Below are 14,764 nucleotides of genomic sequence, written 5' to 3'. Positions count from 1 at the left end.
AACTGTATTTTGCAAGGGGAGATAACCAACCCATATAATGATCACTGGTGTTAGGGTTAAAACAGATCAACTTTTAAAGATAGCAGGTTATTATGTTAGGGAGACAACCACAATATGTCACAAAAATATTTTGAAAGGGAATAGAGACAATTGTAATTGCAGACCATTCTGTAAGAGTAAAATAATTTGTTCAAGGGAGATAACCAACATTTGTGTTACAACACTTCAACAATTTAGTATGTAGGCCTAGCTGGAATATGTGGGAAAGATGAAGACCTTACTAATCAATAACAATTTCTATATTTATCAATAAAATACAAATGCTGTAAACAAGACTAATCTTTCAATCCATTCCGGGTTTAATCAACCCGTTTCATTTGTTAGTTATTCCATACTGTAATTGTTTTTACGCATGCGCAAAATCACTATTCTTCTTCCGGTCTGCTTTCGGTTCAGTTTTGTGTTTTTGTGATGCGATCGTGATTCTTATATTTTGGGTACAACATGCCACCCACAATTCAGAAGCCGTCTCATGACCGAGATCGAAAGAGAGGAACTGGAGAAAGAAGGTAAAATTACCTAAAGAATCGAAAGTCCGACCTTAGAAGCAATCATGATGATGTCTTTATGCCAATGTGCATCGGGCATGTAAAATTCTATGACGGTCATGCTTTATTTGCAGTAGAACATCAGAGATGTTTTTAATATTTTTTATTTATTTACTTAATCATTTTCTTAAACACGGAATACTAGCAAGATTTGTTATTTTGATATTAGTCATATACAGTAGCTATCGTTTGTTTGTAAACAGGCATGCAAGAGAAAATTCTGACTATACATCACTATACGTTACTAGGCCTACAGTTAGTACAGGTTTGTTTGGCAGGCGGCTTCACAAATGTTTGATGTTTATCTTTACCATTAAATGATAAATACTATTCTCAATCTCAAGAATAATATTTTGCAACTATTAAAGGTAAAAATAAGTCATACAATATGTTTTTCTTTTTATTTCAGATCTGAACTGGTGTGTCGAGTGAAGTACAACAACACATTACCAGATATTCCATTTGATCCCAAGTTTATCACATATCCTTTTGAAACAAACAGGTACCTAATTATGTGCAATGATTATTTCAGCTGACAGCTGACAATAGCTAAATGATGATGTTAACTCCAAGTGAAAACCAATTTAAGCAAGTCAATTAATATTTCTTAATATTAAATGACCAAAGACTACAACATGCAAGTTATCATATTAAAGTATCTATCTACTGGGACCCTACCAGTAGTTGTGAAGGAACAGTTGTCGTGATTTGGGTAAAATTTAATTGTTTGCATATCATGAAACACATTATTTCCACATAACAAAACAAAACCATCATGAAGTTTTCGTCAACAGCTCCAGACATTCAAAAATCAGGACACACAGTAGAATATGCACATAATCACGACTACTGTTCTGTCACGACTACTGGTTGGGTCCCAGACTACTGTTCTGTCACGACTACTGGTTGGGTCCCAGTAGTGTTTAGAAGTTGCTTGTAATGATGTGTTTCTCCAAACCTGGGTTGTGTACGTAGTATTTCAGTATTTGTCCTTCAGAAAAATGAGTATAACATGTACAGTTCTGGGTGGTGGTAATTAGTGGCAACCTGGTATCTCATTCTAAAAGTATATCACCACTGGTGTTTGAGAATGCCAACAGCAAGGATCCCAGAGATTCTATCTTTGTACCTCTAGCATGTACCAGGATCACTAAGAGAAGCAGATGAGGGACTAATTTTGCCATTGTTCATTGATCTGTTAATTTATTTTCTGTATTAAAGTAAGAATATTCTGGTTTTTTTTTTATAGATTTATCAACTACAAGCCAACGTCATTAGAGAGAACTTACAAGTATGACCTCCTCACAGAACATGACCTTGGGGTCACAATTGACCTTATCAACCCTGACACCTACAAAATTGATCCTGCAGGTTAGTATTGTACTGGAATTCATTGAGCCCAATTTTCTTTCTAGGTGATAGATAGCTGGATATATTTGATGAGCAGAGTAATTGATCAAATAGGTTTTGCTATATGTACCAGGCAATTAGCCCATCATCATCAGATGGTGGGCTAATCAAATCGAACTGCGTCTGTGGTCCGTCTGTCCATAAAAAATGATTGTTATCACTATTTCTTAAAAGCGACTGCAGGGATTTTGTTCAAACTTCACATGGAGAGTCCCCTTGGTCCCTAGCTAGCTAGTTGTGCCATACAGATTTTGTGGCTGATAAAAAAAAACAAGATGGCCGCCAGGCGCCAGGCAGCCATCTTTGATTTTGGCAGTTGAAGTTTGTTATCAATATTTCTTGAAGAACTGCTGAAGGGATTTTGTTCAAACTTCACATGGAGGGTACCCTAGTTGTGCCATACAGATTTTGAGGCTGATCGGAAAAACAAGATGGCCGCCATGCAGCTATCTTGGATTTTGGCAGTTGAAGTCATGCTATCACTATTTCTTAAGAAACTGCTGTAGGGAATTTGATCAAACTTCACATGGAGGGTACCCTTGGTCCCTAGTTGTGCCATACAGATTTTGAGGCTGATCGGAAAAACAAGATGGCCTGCTCTTGGATTGTGGCAGTTGAAGTCTGTTATCACTATTTCTTGAGAATTTCGGAAGGGATTTTGTTCAAATTTCACATGGAGGATCCCATTGGTCCCTAGTTGTGCCATACAAATTTTGAGGCTGATCGGAAAAACAAGATGGCCGCCATGCAGCTATCTTGGATTTTGGCAGTTGAAGTCATGCTATCACTATTTCTTAAGAAACTGCTAGGGAATTTGATCAAACTTCACATGGAGGGTACCCTTGGTCCCTAGTTGTGCCATACAGATTTTGAGGCTAATCGGAAAAACAAGATGGCCTGCAGGTAGCCATCTTGGATTGTGGCAGTTGAAGTCTGTTATCACTATTTCTTGAGAATTTCGGAAGGGATTTTGTTCAAATTTCACATGGAGGATCCCATTGGTCCCTAGTTGTGCCATACAAATTTTGAGGCTGATCGGAAAAACAAGATGGTCGCCAGACATCCATCTTGGATTTTGGCAGTTGAAGTTTGTTATCGATATTTCTTGATAACTACTGAAGCGATTTTGTTCAAACTTCACATGAATGGTTCCTTTGGTCCTTTGTTGTGTCATACAGATTTTGAGGCTGATCTGAAAAACAAGATGGCCACCAGGCAGCCATCTTGGATTTTGGCAGTTGAAGTCTGTTATCACTATTTCTTGAAAACTACAGAAGGGATTTTGTTCAAACTTCACAAGAAGAATCCCATTGGTCCCTTGTTGTGCAATACAGATTTTGAGAATGATCGAAAAAACAAAATGGCCACCTGGCAGCCATCTTGGATTTGGGCAGATGAACTTGGTTATCACTATTTCTTAAGAACTCCTGATGGGATTTGGTTCAAACTTAACATGTAGAGTTCCTTTAGTCCCTTCTTGTGCCATACAGATTTTGAGGCTGATCGATAAAAAAGATGGGCGCCAGCCAGCCATCTTTGATTTTGGCAGTTGAAGTTTGTTATCGCTATTTCTTGAGATTTGCTAAAGGGATTTTGTTCAAACTTCACATGTAGGGTCCTCTTGTTAAGAAAGTACTGAAAAAATCTGTCTCAAATTTCATATCCAGGTTCCCCTAGCTAGGGTCTTAGTTTTGCACATTTTGGCACTGAATGGTGACCAATATTGCTAACAGGCCGCCATCTTGGATTTTGATAGTTGTTACAGCTATTTCTTAGAAAGTACTGAAGCAATTTGTCTCAAATTTTTTATGTACCGTAGTATGTTTGAAAAAGTTTGAAAAGCAGAGAAAAGATCCATCTTCCCATTGTCAGACATAGATCATTCTTTGGTGGGCGCCAAGATCCTTCTGGGATCTCTTGTTTATTATGTAGAAATAAAAGATAAAGGTGGTAGGATAATAAACAAAATCCTCAAAGTAAAATGAGATATTATTATACATAATGGTGGATAACAAATGTGTTATAAAATGAGATGATCTACATACTTCTGTTGTCTGTTTTAGAAACCTAAAATTTAAGATCGAGAGATTAATTTATAATTAATTCATTTTAATTTTGTTGTGAACTATGTTGCTTTTTGTTTCCAGTTGAGGATAAAATAAGCAAGTATTTATTCATCCTGTTCACTGTTACTGTTGAATTGTTCATTAGACGTTTAAGACAATTTCTAGTGGTTGTTTCATTGAGAAGTTATTTTTCATGATTTTATATCAAACATGCGATATTTCTATGAAAAAATTTGTATTAAAATATTAAATGGAATTCCATGTATAATAATGTTATCTTATTAAAAATCATTTTGTGAAGAATTTAGATTAGATTTTAAAGAATAAAATTGTAATTGTCAGGTTTTAGTACGTGAAAATTATCTCCCAAATTAAGATTTCTATCAGTGAAACTCAACAATATATTAAGATCTAGTGTCTGTGAATGTCAGAAACCAATAGATATCCATACAGTCTATTTTGTATGTCAGTTTTGTGACATTTGTATCTCTCCTCATTTCAGAGGAAAATCCTGGTAAATTATTTGTTTGTTCAAACTTTTGTTTATTGTTATTGTTAATTATAATTACATATTAGAATTTGAAACAGAACATTGAAACAAAAGACCTCTTTAATTTTGTTTACATTTTTATTTGTATATGGATTCAAAATTAGTTATAATTAGTTTCTTTTATTATTTGAGTTTATTGTTAACTTTTAGGCATTATTTCATTTACTTTTAAAAAAGCTGTTTCGATTTGATTTGAACTTTAAAATGCATTACATAGTTATCTCCCTTGCATCTTGTGTTAAAATATGACGTTATATACTCACAAACCAATGACACTACAATCAATCTATGTGAAAGGGTAGATAACTCTTTGATATGCAAAAACTGTCTATAGCTAACAACAGCTTCAGGACATGTCCCCAGTCACATAGTCGGTTATCAATGTTAATCAGTCTATGTTCTATAAACGGTGGCTAGTGGAGTTTAGACACTGGGTTTCTGATGGTGCCCCTGTCATAAATGTGCCTTTTGGTATCCAAACTCAATGAGAAACCTTACATTAAATAATCTACCTGAAATAAGGTCCACATTCAAAAGTTTCAATTCTCTGTTTATCATAATTTCATTGTTCTCTTACAATTATGCCTTCTATTTTCAATTAATCCACATTTCTCCACAAAAAAAACTATCCAAAATATAATTTCTTATAAAAAGTCAGTGTTCAAACTATCACTTGCTAAAGAAATTATTTATTTTACTGAAAAATTGGAATTTAACACATGTTTGTAGTAACTGCATAATTGATTATACTATATTATAGACTACAAGGACCCAGAAGATGAACGACTTTTGGAAGAAGATCTGAATACTCCTGCAGATTCTAAAAGGTAAAAAAATGCTCACATAATTATATAGATCATGTATTGTTTATGTTCAGTCATGTGTATTAGTAACTCACACTGTTATTATGACTTGTTTGACCCAAGTTTCGAAATGTGCAGGGCATTTATGAAATTGAGAAGTGCTGATAATGGTTGATAAATTTGATCAATATCTTTTAGGATTAATTTATAAAGTAACGGCCTACATATATTTAAGGAAATGAATGTTGACAAACCTTTGTAGAACTCAATTTTCTTTCTTATGATCTGATATTGTACTTTGATGTATTACAAATTTCAGATCTCGACATCACAATGCAAATGTATCCTGGCTGAGGAAAACAGAATATATCTCCACAGAATACAACAGATTCACACAAAAGTCTGACAACTCTGAACGCAAGTAAGTCACCCGTCAAATCTAGTAAATCGTGTTGCTATTTGAAGTTACTGTTAAGATAACCTTGAGCTTGAAAATAATTTAACGTGTAATCAAATGTCAATGAAGTAGCTTATGCTAAATAATTGCCATAGAAAACTGTAATTTACAGGAAAACTTTTGTTACCAGAAAAAGCTCCTAGATATGTCTGATATAATAACAGCTAAATATGTAAAAATAATTAAAATTATTTTGTTTGTCTGCTACAGAGTGGGTTTCAAGATTAAACAGATTATGAAAGATGAAGATATGTACAAAGATCGGGACAGCCAGATTGCAGCTATTGAAAAAACATTCGCAAAAGCTAAAGAACCGGTAAGGAATGTTTTATTGTATTGTGATGTTAAATTTCCTTGTTACAAGTGCATTTTAATATATTCTGAAGTGGGCAATGTACAACTTGATGCATTAATCTTTAGCTTTATGATGTACCATCTGCTAAATTAACACATGGTACTGTATAAGTACATCTAGAATTTGAAAAAAATGTTTTGTATGCTCTTGCAAATGTTTAATCTTTTTAATAGTTTATCATATACAGTTTAATATTTTGAAACGGGATGAAAAGTTATTGAAATAATGTTGAATATGAATTACAGAATATGTTAGTATTGGTAATTGAACATAAATTTAACACACATGATCTTTTGTTACAGATCACAAAACACTACAGCAAGCCTGGAGTGGTGCCTGTGGATATTTTACCAATGTATCCAGATTTCACAGTAAGTTCGGATTTACCGATAGGCTATCTCCCTTATTTTGTTCATTTTGAGTTATCCCCCTTAGTTGTGACTATTTCTGTGTATTAAATGATGTTGATTTGTATGTAAGTATTGAAATGTAACAATATTGGTGCTTTCCTGTTTACAGTTATGGAAACACCCATTTGCACAAGTTATCTTTGACTCTGATCCAGCACCCAGGTCTGGCTCTGTGCCTGCCCAGATGGAAGAGATGTCTCAAGCCATGATCAGGTGAGTGGAGGAGTTATAGCCCCTTCAAATTTAGACAATGAAACCTATGGCAAAATAATAAGGACACCTATAAAGTAATTTTTACAAATCCACAGCCAAATGTTCTACATTCCTACAGTTATTTTGCAAGCCAGCTCATTTTAACGTTTTATTAAGTTTCCTATAATATATCATGGCAAATTAGGACTTTGGAAATTATATTGCTGCAAAAATGTTTTAAACTCAAGTAAATAAAAACTTTGAATTGTCAATTGTGACATCAAATTTGCATGAAAAGTTATTCGCCATGGTAATGCTTGCCATTGCTTGGAATAGTCAATGTGATAATAAGTTGGTTTGAAGAGTGAAGAAGATGCTGTAGTTCAAATGGATAATGTGCTTAAGACCTAAAATGTTCAAGTTAAAATTTAAAGATAGTGATAACTCTAGGATTTTATTATGATGTACATGAATCAAATAGAATTTTCTGTTTTGGGGTTTGTTTACAGAGGAGCTATAGACGAGAGTGGTGAACAGTTTGTAGCCTACTTCCTACCGACAGACGAGACGCTTGGTAAACGTAAACGAGATGCGGAGGAGGGCATAGACTACAACCCAGAGGAAGAGTACGTGAAATTTCAATCTTGTATTATGAAAGAAAAAAAAAAACACGCACATTCTACTGATTACTTGACAAATTTCTAAGCCTGATTACTTGACAAACTTCTGAGCCTGATTACTTGACAAACTTTTGAGCCTGATTACTTGACAAACTTCTGAGCCTGATTACTTGACAAACTTCTGAGCCTGATTACTTGACAAACTTCTGAGCCTGATTACTTGACAAACTTCTGAGCCTGATTACTTGACAAACTTCTGAGCCCGATTACTTGACAAACTTCTGAGCCTGATTACTTGACAAACTTCTGAGCCTGATTACTTGACAAACTTCTGAGCCTGATTACTTGACAAACTTTTGAGCCTGATTACTTGACAAGCTTCTGAGCCCGATTACTTGACAAACTTCTGAGCCTGATTACTTGACAAACTTCTGAGCCTGATTACTTGACACACTTCTGAGCCTGATTACTTGACAAACTTCTGAGCCTGTTTACTTGACAAACTTCTGAGCCTGTTTACTTGACAAATTTCTGAATCTGAAATTTTATGTTCTATTTAATACTCCCTTTAAAAATTTCCTATTTTTGGGGCATTTATTGGAATAAATTCACAACGAAGGCACATGAAAAACATTTCAACCCTTGAGTCTGCCTGTTTTATTGTTTGTTTATCGACCTTATCTTAATCAACCCAATTATTGTTTCTAGGTACGACTATTTGCTGGCCAGACAATACAACTGGAATGTGAAAAACAAGTTGTCGCGTGGATACGAGGAAACCTATTTCTTTGTCTTCAGGGAGGACGGTGTTTATTATGATGAATTGGAAACAAGGTAAGATAAAAAAATGGAGTTTCAATATATCATATTGTGTGCTTGTTACCTACCAGTACTATCTTGTCTTCTTTATGTAGTTATTGCTGGGATACAATTAGATATTTGTAACTCTTTTATCAAGACATGTATAATTTTAAATTGTTATTGTTGACAGAGTGAGACTGAGTAAGAGAAGAAAAACAGCAGGTACACAAGTGGCCAAGTCTCGGCTTGTTGTGAAACATCGGGAACTTACAGAGAAAGAAATTGGAGCTCAGGTACACAATCTTGTAATCAAATAATCTTTATAACATCAATCAATTACTTAAATTGTAGCCTTGACACAAAGCCTAATAAATAAGTGATTATCAAAAGGTAGAGAAAAGAACAAAATGGAACCAATTTGCTGATATTTGAAATTATCGTGTTGTAATTATCACAGGTACAAAGAAAAAACTCACAATTATACATTGTAATTCATTGTCATAGTTGTGAGCTTATAACTTGTGTTTGTGTTTATACAACTTCTAGCTTCCTCATATGAAAAATAAAAATAAGAATTACGCTTGTGCTTTCTTCATACAAGCATATATGCAAGTTTTCTGTAACGCTCTGTTGGCTAAGAAGAAATTTAGTCCTACAAGTTAAGGTCTTATTTGGTTGTATCTTTGATAATATGTTGATGGTATTTCTATTGTAGGATGTAAGGATGATGATGCTGGAACTGGCACAGGACGAGGAGGAGGAAGAACAGCAGGAGGAGATGCAGAACTCTGGTAAGTGTCACAACGTCACACCTGGTTACCTTATAATGGATTCGTACTGTAATCTTTCCTGTGTGGTCTGATTGAAGATATCAGGGATAACACAACACTTACCGTATTCGACCAAATAAGTGCCCATGACCCTATAAGTGCCCCTCACCCTTTTTGAGGCCTCAATTTCAATTGGCCAGGCATAAATAAAGACCAAAACTACACAAAACTGTATATATTTGCAATAATTTTGTCTTATCAGCCTCTTTTAATTATTTGAAATTGTATAAAAGCCCTGGCCGCTTATTGGGTCGAATACGGTACATATCTGTGTAGCTCGCAAAAAAAATTGAAGGAGAACAAAATGTTTAGCTATTTAAACAAAGTTTCCAATCTGATGAAAAAGTTTGTGAAGATATAATGCTTGGTAAATATATTTTTCTTTTTACACTTTTACAGTGATTGAATGTCCTGCATTCCAACCACAGCTAAGGCTGTTTGCCTTTACTGTTAATTAGCAATTTTGTCTAAATTTCTGTATTTTTCCTCCAAGGTTTGGAAGATTTCCGAAGCGGCAGCGAGGCAGGTGACGCTAGCGGAGCTGAGGATGATAAGGCTAGTAATCGATCCCGAGGAAGCAGTCGCAGCCGTAGTAGGTCTTCAAGTCGGAGCAGGAGTCGTAGCTCTAGTAGGAGTAGGAGTCGCAGTCGAAGTCGCAGTCGGAGTCGAAGTGGGTCTCGCTCAAGGAGTGGCAGCGATCATAGTGGCAGTGAAAGTGAGAGTGAGGCTGAGAACATACAACAGGGAAAGAAAGACGAGGAAGAAATTTTTGGGTCGTCCAGCAGTTCAGAGGAAGATTAGTAACTGCTGTATGAACTGGAAAACCAAGAGACTGATTGGGATTATTGTGAATCGGGCAAAGGGGGGTGGGATTTAGGGTTACTGTGAAGTGGGGAGGGATTCAGGGTTACTGTGAAGTGAGGAGGAGTAGGGGGGATTCAGGGTTACTGTGAAGTGAGGAGAAGTAGGGGAGGATTCAGAGTTATTGTGAAGTGAGGAGAGGGGAGGATTCAGGGTTACTGTGAAGTGAGGAGAAGTAGGGGAGGATTCAGGGTTACTGTGAAGTGAGGAGAAGTAGGGGAGGATTCAGGATGACTGAAGTGGGCGAGGGGATGGGGAGGGTTATTGTGAAGTGGGAAGGGATCAGGGTTATTGTGAAGTGGGAAGGGATCAGGGTTATTGTGAAGTGGGAAGGGATCAGGGTTATTGTGAAGTGGGAAGGGATCAGGGTTATTGTGAAGTGGGAAGGGATCAGGGTTATTGTGAAGTGAGGAGGGATCAGAGTTATTGTGAAGTGGGAAGGGATCAGGGTTATTGTGAAGTGAGGAGGGATCAGGGTTATTGTGAAGTGGAAAGGGATCAGAGTTATTGTGAAGTGGGAAGGGATCAGGGTTATTGTGAAGTGGGAAGGGATCAGGGTTATTGTGAAGTGAGGAGGGATCAGGGTTATTGTGAAGTGGAAAGGGATCAGGGTTATTGTGAAGTGGGAAGGGATCAGGGTTATTGTGAAAGTGGGAAGGGATCAGGGTTATTGTGAAGTGGGAAGGGATCAGGGTTATTGTGAAGTGGGAAGGGATCAGGGTTATTGTGAAGTGGAAAGGGATCAGAGTTATTGTGAAGTGAGGAGGGATCAGGGTTATTGTGAAGTGGAAAGGGATCAGAGTTATTGTGAAGTGGGAAGGGATCAGGGTTATTGTGAAGTGGGAAGGGATCAGGGTTATTGTGAAGTGGAAAGGGATCAGAGTTATTGTGAAGTGGGAAGGGATCAGGGTTAGGTACTGTGAAGTGGGAAGGGATCAGGGTTATTGTGAAGTGGAAAGGGATCAGAGTTATTGTGAAGTGGGAAGGGATCAGAGTTATTGTGAAGTGGGAAGGGATCAGGGTTAGGTACTGTGAAGTGGGAAGGGATCAGGGTTATTGTGAAGTGGAAAGGGATCAGAGTTATTGTGAAGTGGGAAGGGATCAGGGTTATTGTGAAGTGGAAAGGGATCAGAGTTATTGTGTGAAGTGGGAAGGGATCAGGGTTATTGTGAAGTGGGAAGGGATCAGGGTTATTGTGAAGTGGGAAGGGATCAGGGTTATTGTGAAGTGGGAAGGGATCAGGGTTATTGTGAAGTGGGAAGGGATCAGGGTTATTGTGAAGTGGGAAGGGATCTGGGTTATTGTGAAGTGGGAAGGGATTAGGGTTATTGTGAAAGTGATGAGAAGATCATGACAGTTGGGCCTTGTAAAACTCTAATCAAAGCAGAAAACACTCATCTGTCTAACTTGTTGATGGTAAGATGTACTTCATCCTACTATTAACTTGTGTTTTGGTAGGTAATCCTATATATAAAAAGTGTCTTGTTAAAAACTGACTTTTTAGGTGTGCTAATTAATATACTATGGTATATACAGCTAGTGAAAGTAGTGTTCAGATCTGTTGAAGGATCATGAAGACACCTACATTACCAAAGAGTGGAACGAAAGCACACAGAAAGTGCTCAAATCTGTGTTCAAATAATCATGTCACTAAAACAATTTAACATGTCCCTACCAGAACTGTTACAAAACAAGTAAGTTTGAAAAGAAGTGAGTGTGTGAGAGTGTAACAGTAAGGGATATAAAACCATTCTGTGTAGGGAGACTGTAGCAGATCATTGATGATCCACATTGTCATGTTGTATATATACATCATCATGAGTTTTTCAAATAAAATTCGTCAGAATTATTTCACTAAGGTTTTTTTTCTGTTTGTTCATTACTTATTTAGAAAAAAAGGACTGTAGTGTAAAATGCACACAGATTTGAAATTCTAAAATACAAGTTAAGAAAAATGCAATTTGTACGAAAGAATTTGAAAAGGTTACCTAAACGGGAGACTGAAAGAGTTAGAGAAGGTTTACCTTATGGAAGGCTGAACTATATGTAGTTTGACGATGTTTAACGGTACTGGAGACTGAAAGAGTTTGACAAGGTTTACCTGTACAGAGGACTGAAAGAGTTTGACGATGTTTATCTGTATGGGACACTGAAAGTGCTTGACAAGTTTTACCTGTACAGTTTATCTGTATGGGACACTGAAAGTGCTTGACAAGTTTTACCTGTACAGAGGACTGAAAGAGTTTGACGATGTTTATCTGTACGGGACACTGAAAGTGTTTGACAACTTTTACCTGTACAGAGGACTGAGTACGGGACACTGAAAGTGTTTGACAAGTTTTACCTGTACAGAGGACTGAAAGAGTTTGACGATGTTTATCTTATGGAAGACTGAAATATGTGTAGTTTGACGATGTTTACCTGTACAGAGGACTGAAAGAGTTTGGCCAATGATTTTTAAGTGAGAAGGATTCGTGACTGTCTCTTAACACTACTAAACACCATGCGAGATGCCTATGAACCGGAAAAAAAAAACCGTTTTTCTCAACAAATACTTGTCTTATCGAGTCAAACGAAACACCAATGTAAAGTTTATTAAATTTCACAACGTTTATTACTTGCTTTAAGGACGGAGGATTTAGAAGATATGTCTTAAATTTTCTTTAAAAAAAAAAGTACGACAGCTCGTGAAATGACGGTCCCGCTTCAGAAAGTAAGACGGTAACCATCGCACCCGCAAGCTACATCAAAGGCTGCGTCGGCGGATATCATAGGAAAGAGGTCGTCGCCCAACGTCAGTGCACAAACACAAAAGCTCCTGTCTTGTACTCCCCCAAAACCCAGTGTGACTTATCCTTCTCATATACGTCCTTGGTTTGACGATGTTTATCTGTACGGGACACTGAAAGAGTTTGACAAGGTTTACCTGTACAGAGGACTGAAAGAGTTTGACGATGTTTATTCTGTACAGTCAGAGGACTGAAACAGTTTGACAAGGTATACCTGTACAGAGGACTGAAAGAGTTTGACAAGGTATACCTGTACAGAGGACTGGAAGAGTTTGACAAGGTTTACCTGTACAGAGGACTGAAAGAGTTTGACAAGATTTACCTTTACAGAGGACTGAAAGAGTTTGACAAGGTTTACCTGTACAGAGGACTGAAATAGTTTGACAAGGTTTACCTGTACGGGAGACTGAAAGAGTTTGACAAGGTTTACCTGTACAGAGGACTGAAAGAGTTTGACAAGGTTTACCTGTACAGAGGACTGAAAGAGTTTGACAAGGTTTACCTGTACGGAGGACTGAAAGAGTTTGACAAGGTTTACCTGTACGGGAGACTGAAAGAGTTTGACAAGGTTTACCTGTACGGGAGACTGAAACAGTTTGACAAGGTTTACCTGTACAGGGGACTAAAATAGATTGAGAAGGTTTACCTGTACTGGAGATTAAAAGAGTTTGACAAATAATAACTGTACAGAGGATTGAAACAGTTTGATTAGGTATACCTGTACAGAGGACTGAAACAGTTTGACAAGGTTTACCTGTACGGGAGACTGAAATAGTTTGACGATGTTAACCTGTACGGGAGACTGAAACAGTTTGACAAGGTTTACCTGTACAGAGGACTGAAAGAGTTTGACAATGTTTACCTGTACAGAGGACTGAAAGAGTTTGACAAGGTATACCTGTACAGAGGACTGAAAGAGTTTGACAAGATATACCTGTACAGAGGACTGGAAGAGTTTGACAAGGTTTACCTGTACAGAGGACTGAAAGAGTTTGACAAGATTTACCTGTACAAAGGACTGAAAGAGTTTTACAAGGTTTACTGTACAGAGGACTGAAAGAGTTTGACAAGGTTTACTTGTACAGAGGACTGAAAGAGTTTGACAAGGTTTACTTGTACGGGAGACTGTTTGACAAGGTTTACCTGTACAGAGGACTGAAAGAGTTTGACAAGATTTACCTGTACAGAGGACTGAAACAGACAAGGTTTATCTGTACGTGAGACTGAAACAGTTTGACAAGGTTTACCTGTACGGAGACTGAAAGAGTTGACAAGGTTTACATGTACGGGAGACTGAAACAGTTTGACAAGGTTTACCTGTACAGGGGACTAAAATAGATTGAGAAGGTTTACTTGTACGGGAGACTAAAAGAGTTTGACAAGGTTTACCTGTACAGAGGACTAAAACAGTTTGATAAGGTATACCTGTACAGAGGACTGAAACAGTTTGACAAGGTTTACCTGTACGGGAGACTGAAACAGTTTGACAAGGTTTACCTGTACGGGAGACTGAAACAGTTTGACAAGGTTTACCTGTACGGGAGACTGAAACAGTTTGACAAGGTTTATCTGTACGGGAGACTGAAACAGTTTGACAAGGTTTATCTGTACGGGAGACTGAAACAGTTTGACAAGGTTTACCTGTACGGGAGACTGAAAGAGTTTGACAAGGTTTACCTGTACGGGAGACTGAAACAGTTTTGACAAGGTTTACCATACGGAAATCTGAACGGGTTTGGCAATGTTTATCTGTAAAAAGATCTGGAAGAGTTCGACTATTATTTATGGCCGTATGAGAGACGAAAGAGTTTGACAATGCTTACCAGTATAGAGAAGTTTGATATTTGATATATATTTGAAGAATATTACAGGCCTTTAATGGACATTTGATCAATTGTCTAATATGGTTGTTTTTGATATATAGCATATCATAATTATTGGAGTTGACAGGACGTTTCAGAAACACCTTCGTGATTCGATAACCTTGGAACGACACTTAATTGTTTTGTTAA

At 37.0% G+C, this 14,764-nt stretch overlaps 2 protein-coding genes across 2 annotated transcripts; one reads left to right on the top strand and one right to left on the bottom strand.

The window, feature by feature from the left end:
- The first annotated feature begins 415 nt into the window (after positions 1 to 415).
- Positions 416 to 10,082, top strand: LOC138317960 (RNA polymerase II-associated factor 1 homolog). The gene is made up of 13 exons (XM_069259950.1): positions 416 to 569; positions 1,018 to 1,110; positions 1,858 to 1,979; positions 5,395 to 5,461; positions 5,757 to 5,858; positions 6,105 to 6,210; positions 6,552 to 6,620; positions 6,769 to 6,872; positions 7,361 to 7,477; positions 8,180 to 8,305; positions 8,463 to 8,565; positions 8,988 to 9,063; positions 9,596 to 10,082. The coding sequence occupies exons 1-13, from the start codon at positions 505 to 507 to the stop codon at positions 9,901 to 9,903; spliced, it is 1,458 nt and encodes a 485-aa protein (XP_069116051.1). The 5' UTR covers positions 416 to 504; the 3' UTR covers positions 9,904 to 10,082.
- A 36-nt stretch (positions 10,083 to 10,118) lies between these two features.
- On the bottom strand, positions 10,119 to 11,761 carry LOC138319582 (uncharacterized). The gene is made up of 2 exons (XM_069262734.1): positions 11,639 to 11,761; positions 10,119 to 10,880 (listed from the first exon to the last, which is right to left on the bottom strand). The coding sequence occupies exons 1-2, from the start codon at positions 11,759 to 11,761 to the stop codon at positions 10,119 to 10,121; spliced, it is 885 nt and encodes a 294-aa protein (XP_069118835.1).
- Positions 11,762 to 14,764: the final 3,003 nt, after the last annotated feature.

The sequence above is a fragment of the Argopecten irradians genome, chromosome 3, assembly GCF_041381155.1.
Source record: "Argopecten irradians isolate NY chromosome 3, Ai_NY, whole genome shotgun sequence".
Taxonomy (NCBI): Eukaryota; Metazoa; Mollusca; class Bivalvia; order Pectinida; family Pectinidae; genus Argopecten; species Argopecten irradians.
This window is presented reverse-complemented; position numbering and strand designations above follow the sequence as displayed.

Excerpts from the sequence above, each read along its gene's own strand:
- LOC138319582 (XM_069262734.1), bottom strand. The coding sequence starts at position 11,761 with ATGACAATGTGGATCATCAATGATCTGCTACAGTCTCCCTACACAGAA. Across the intron at positions 10,881-11,638 it reads CTTGTTTTGTAACAGTTCTG|TACCTAACCCTGATCCCTTC; the intron begins GTAGGGACATGT and ends CCCACTTCACAG.
- LOC138317960 (XM_069259950.1), top strand. The coding sequence starts at position 505 with ATGCCACCCACAATTCAGAAGCCGTCTCATGACCGAGATCGAAAGAGA. Across the intron at positions 5,859-6,104 it reads TCTGACAACTCTGAACGCAA|AGTGGGTTTCAAGATTAAAC; the intron begins GTAAGTCACCCG and ends TGTCTGCTACAG. Across the intron at positions 9,064-9,595 it reads GGAGGAGATGCAGAACTCTG|GTTTGGAAGATTTCCGAAGC; the intron begins GTAAGTGTCACA and ends TTTTCCTCCAAG.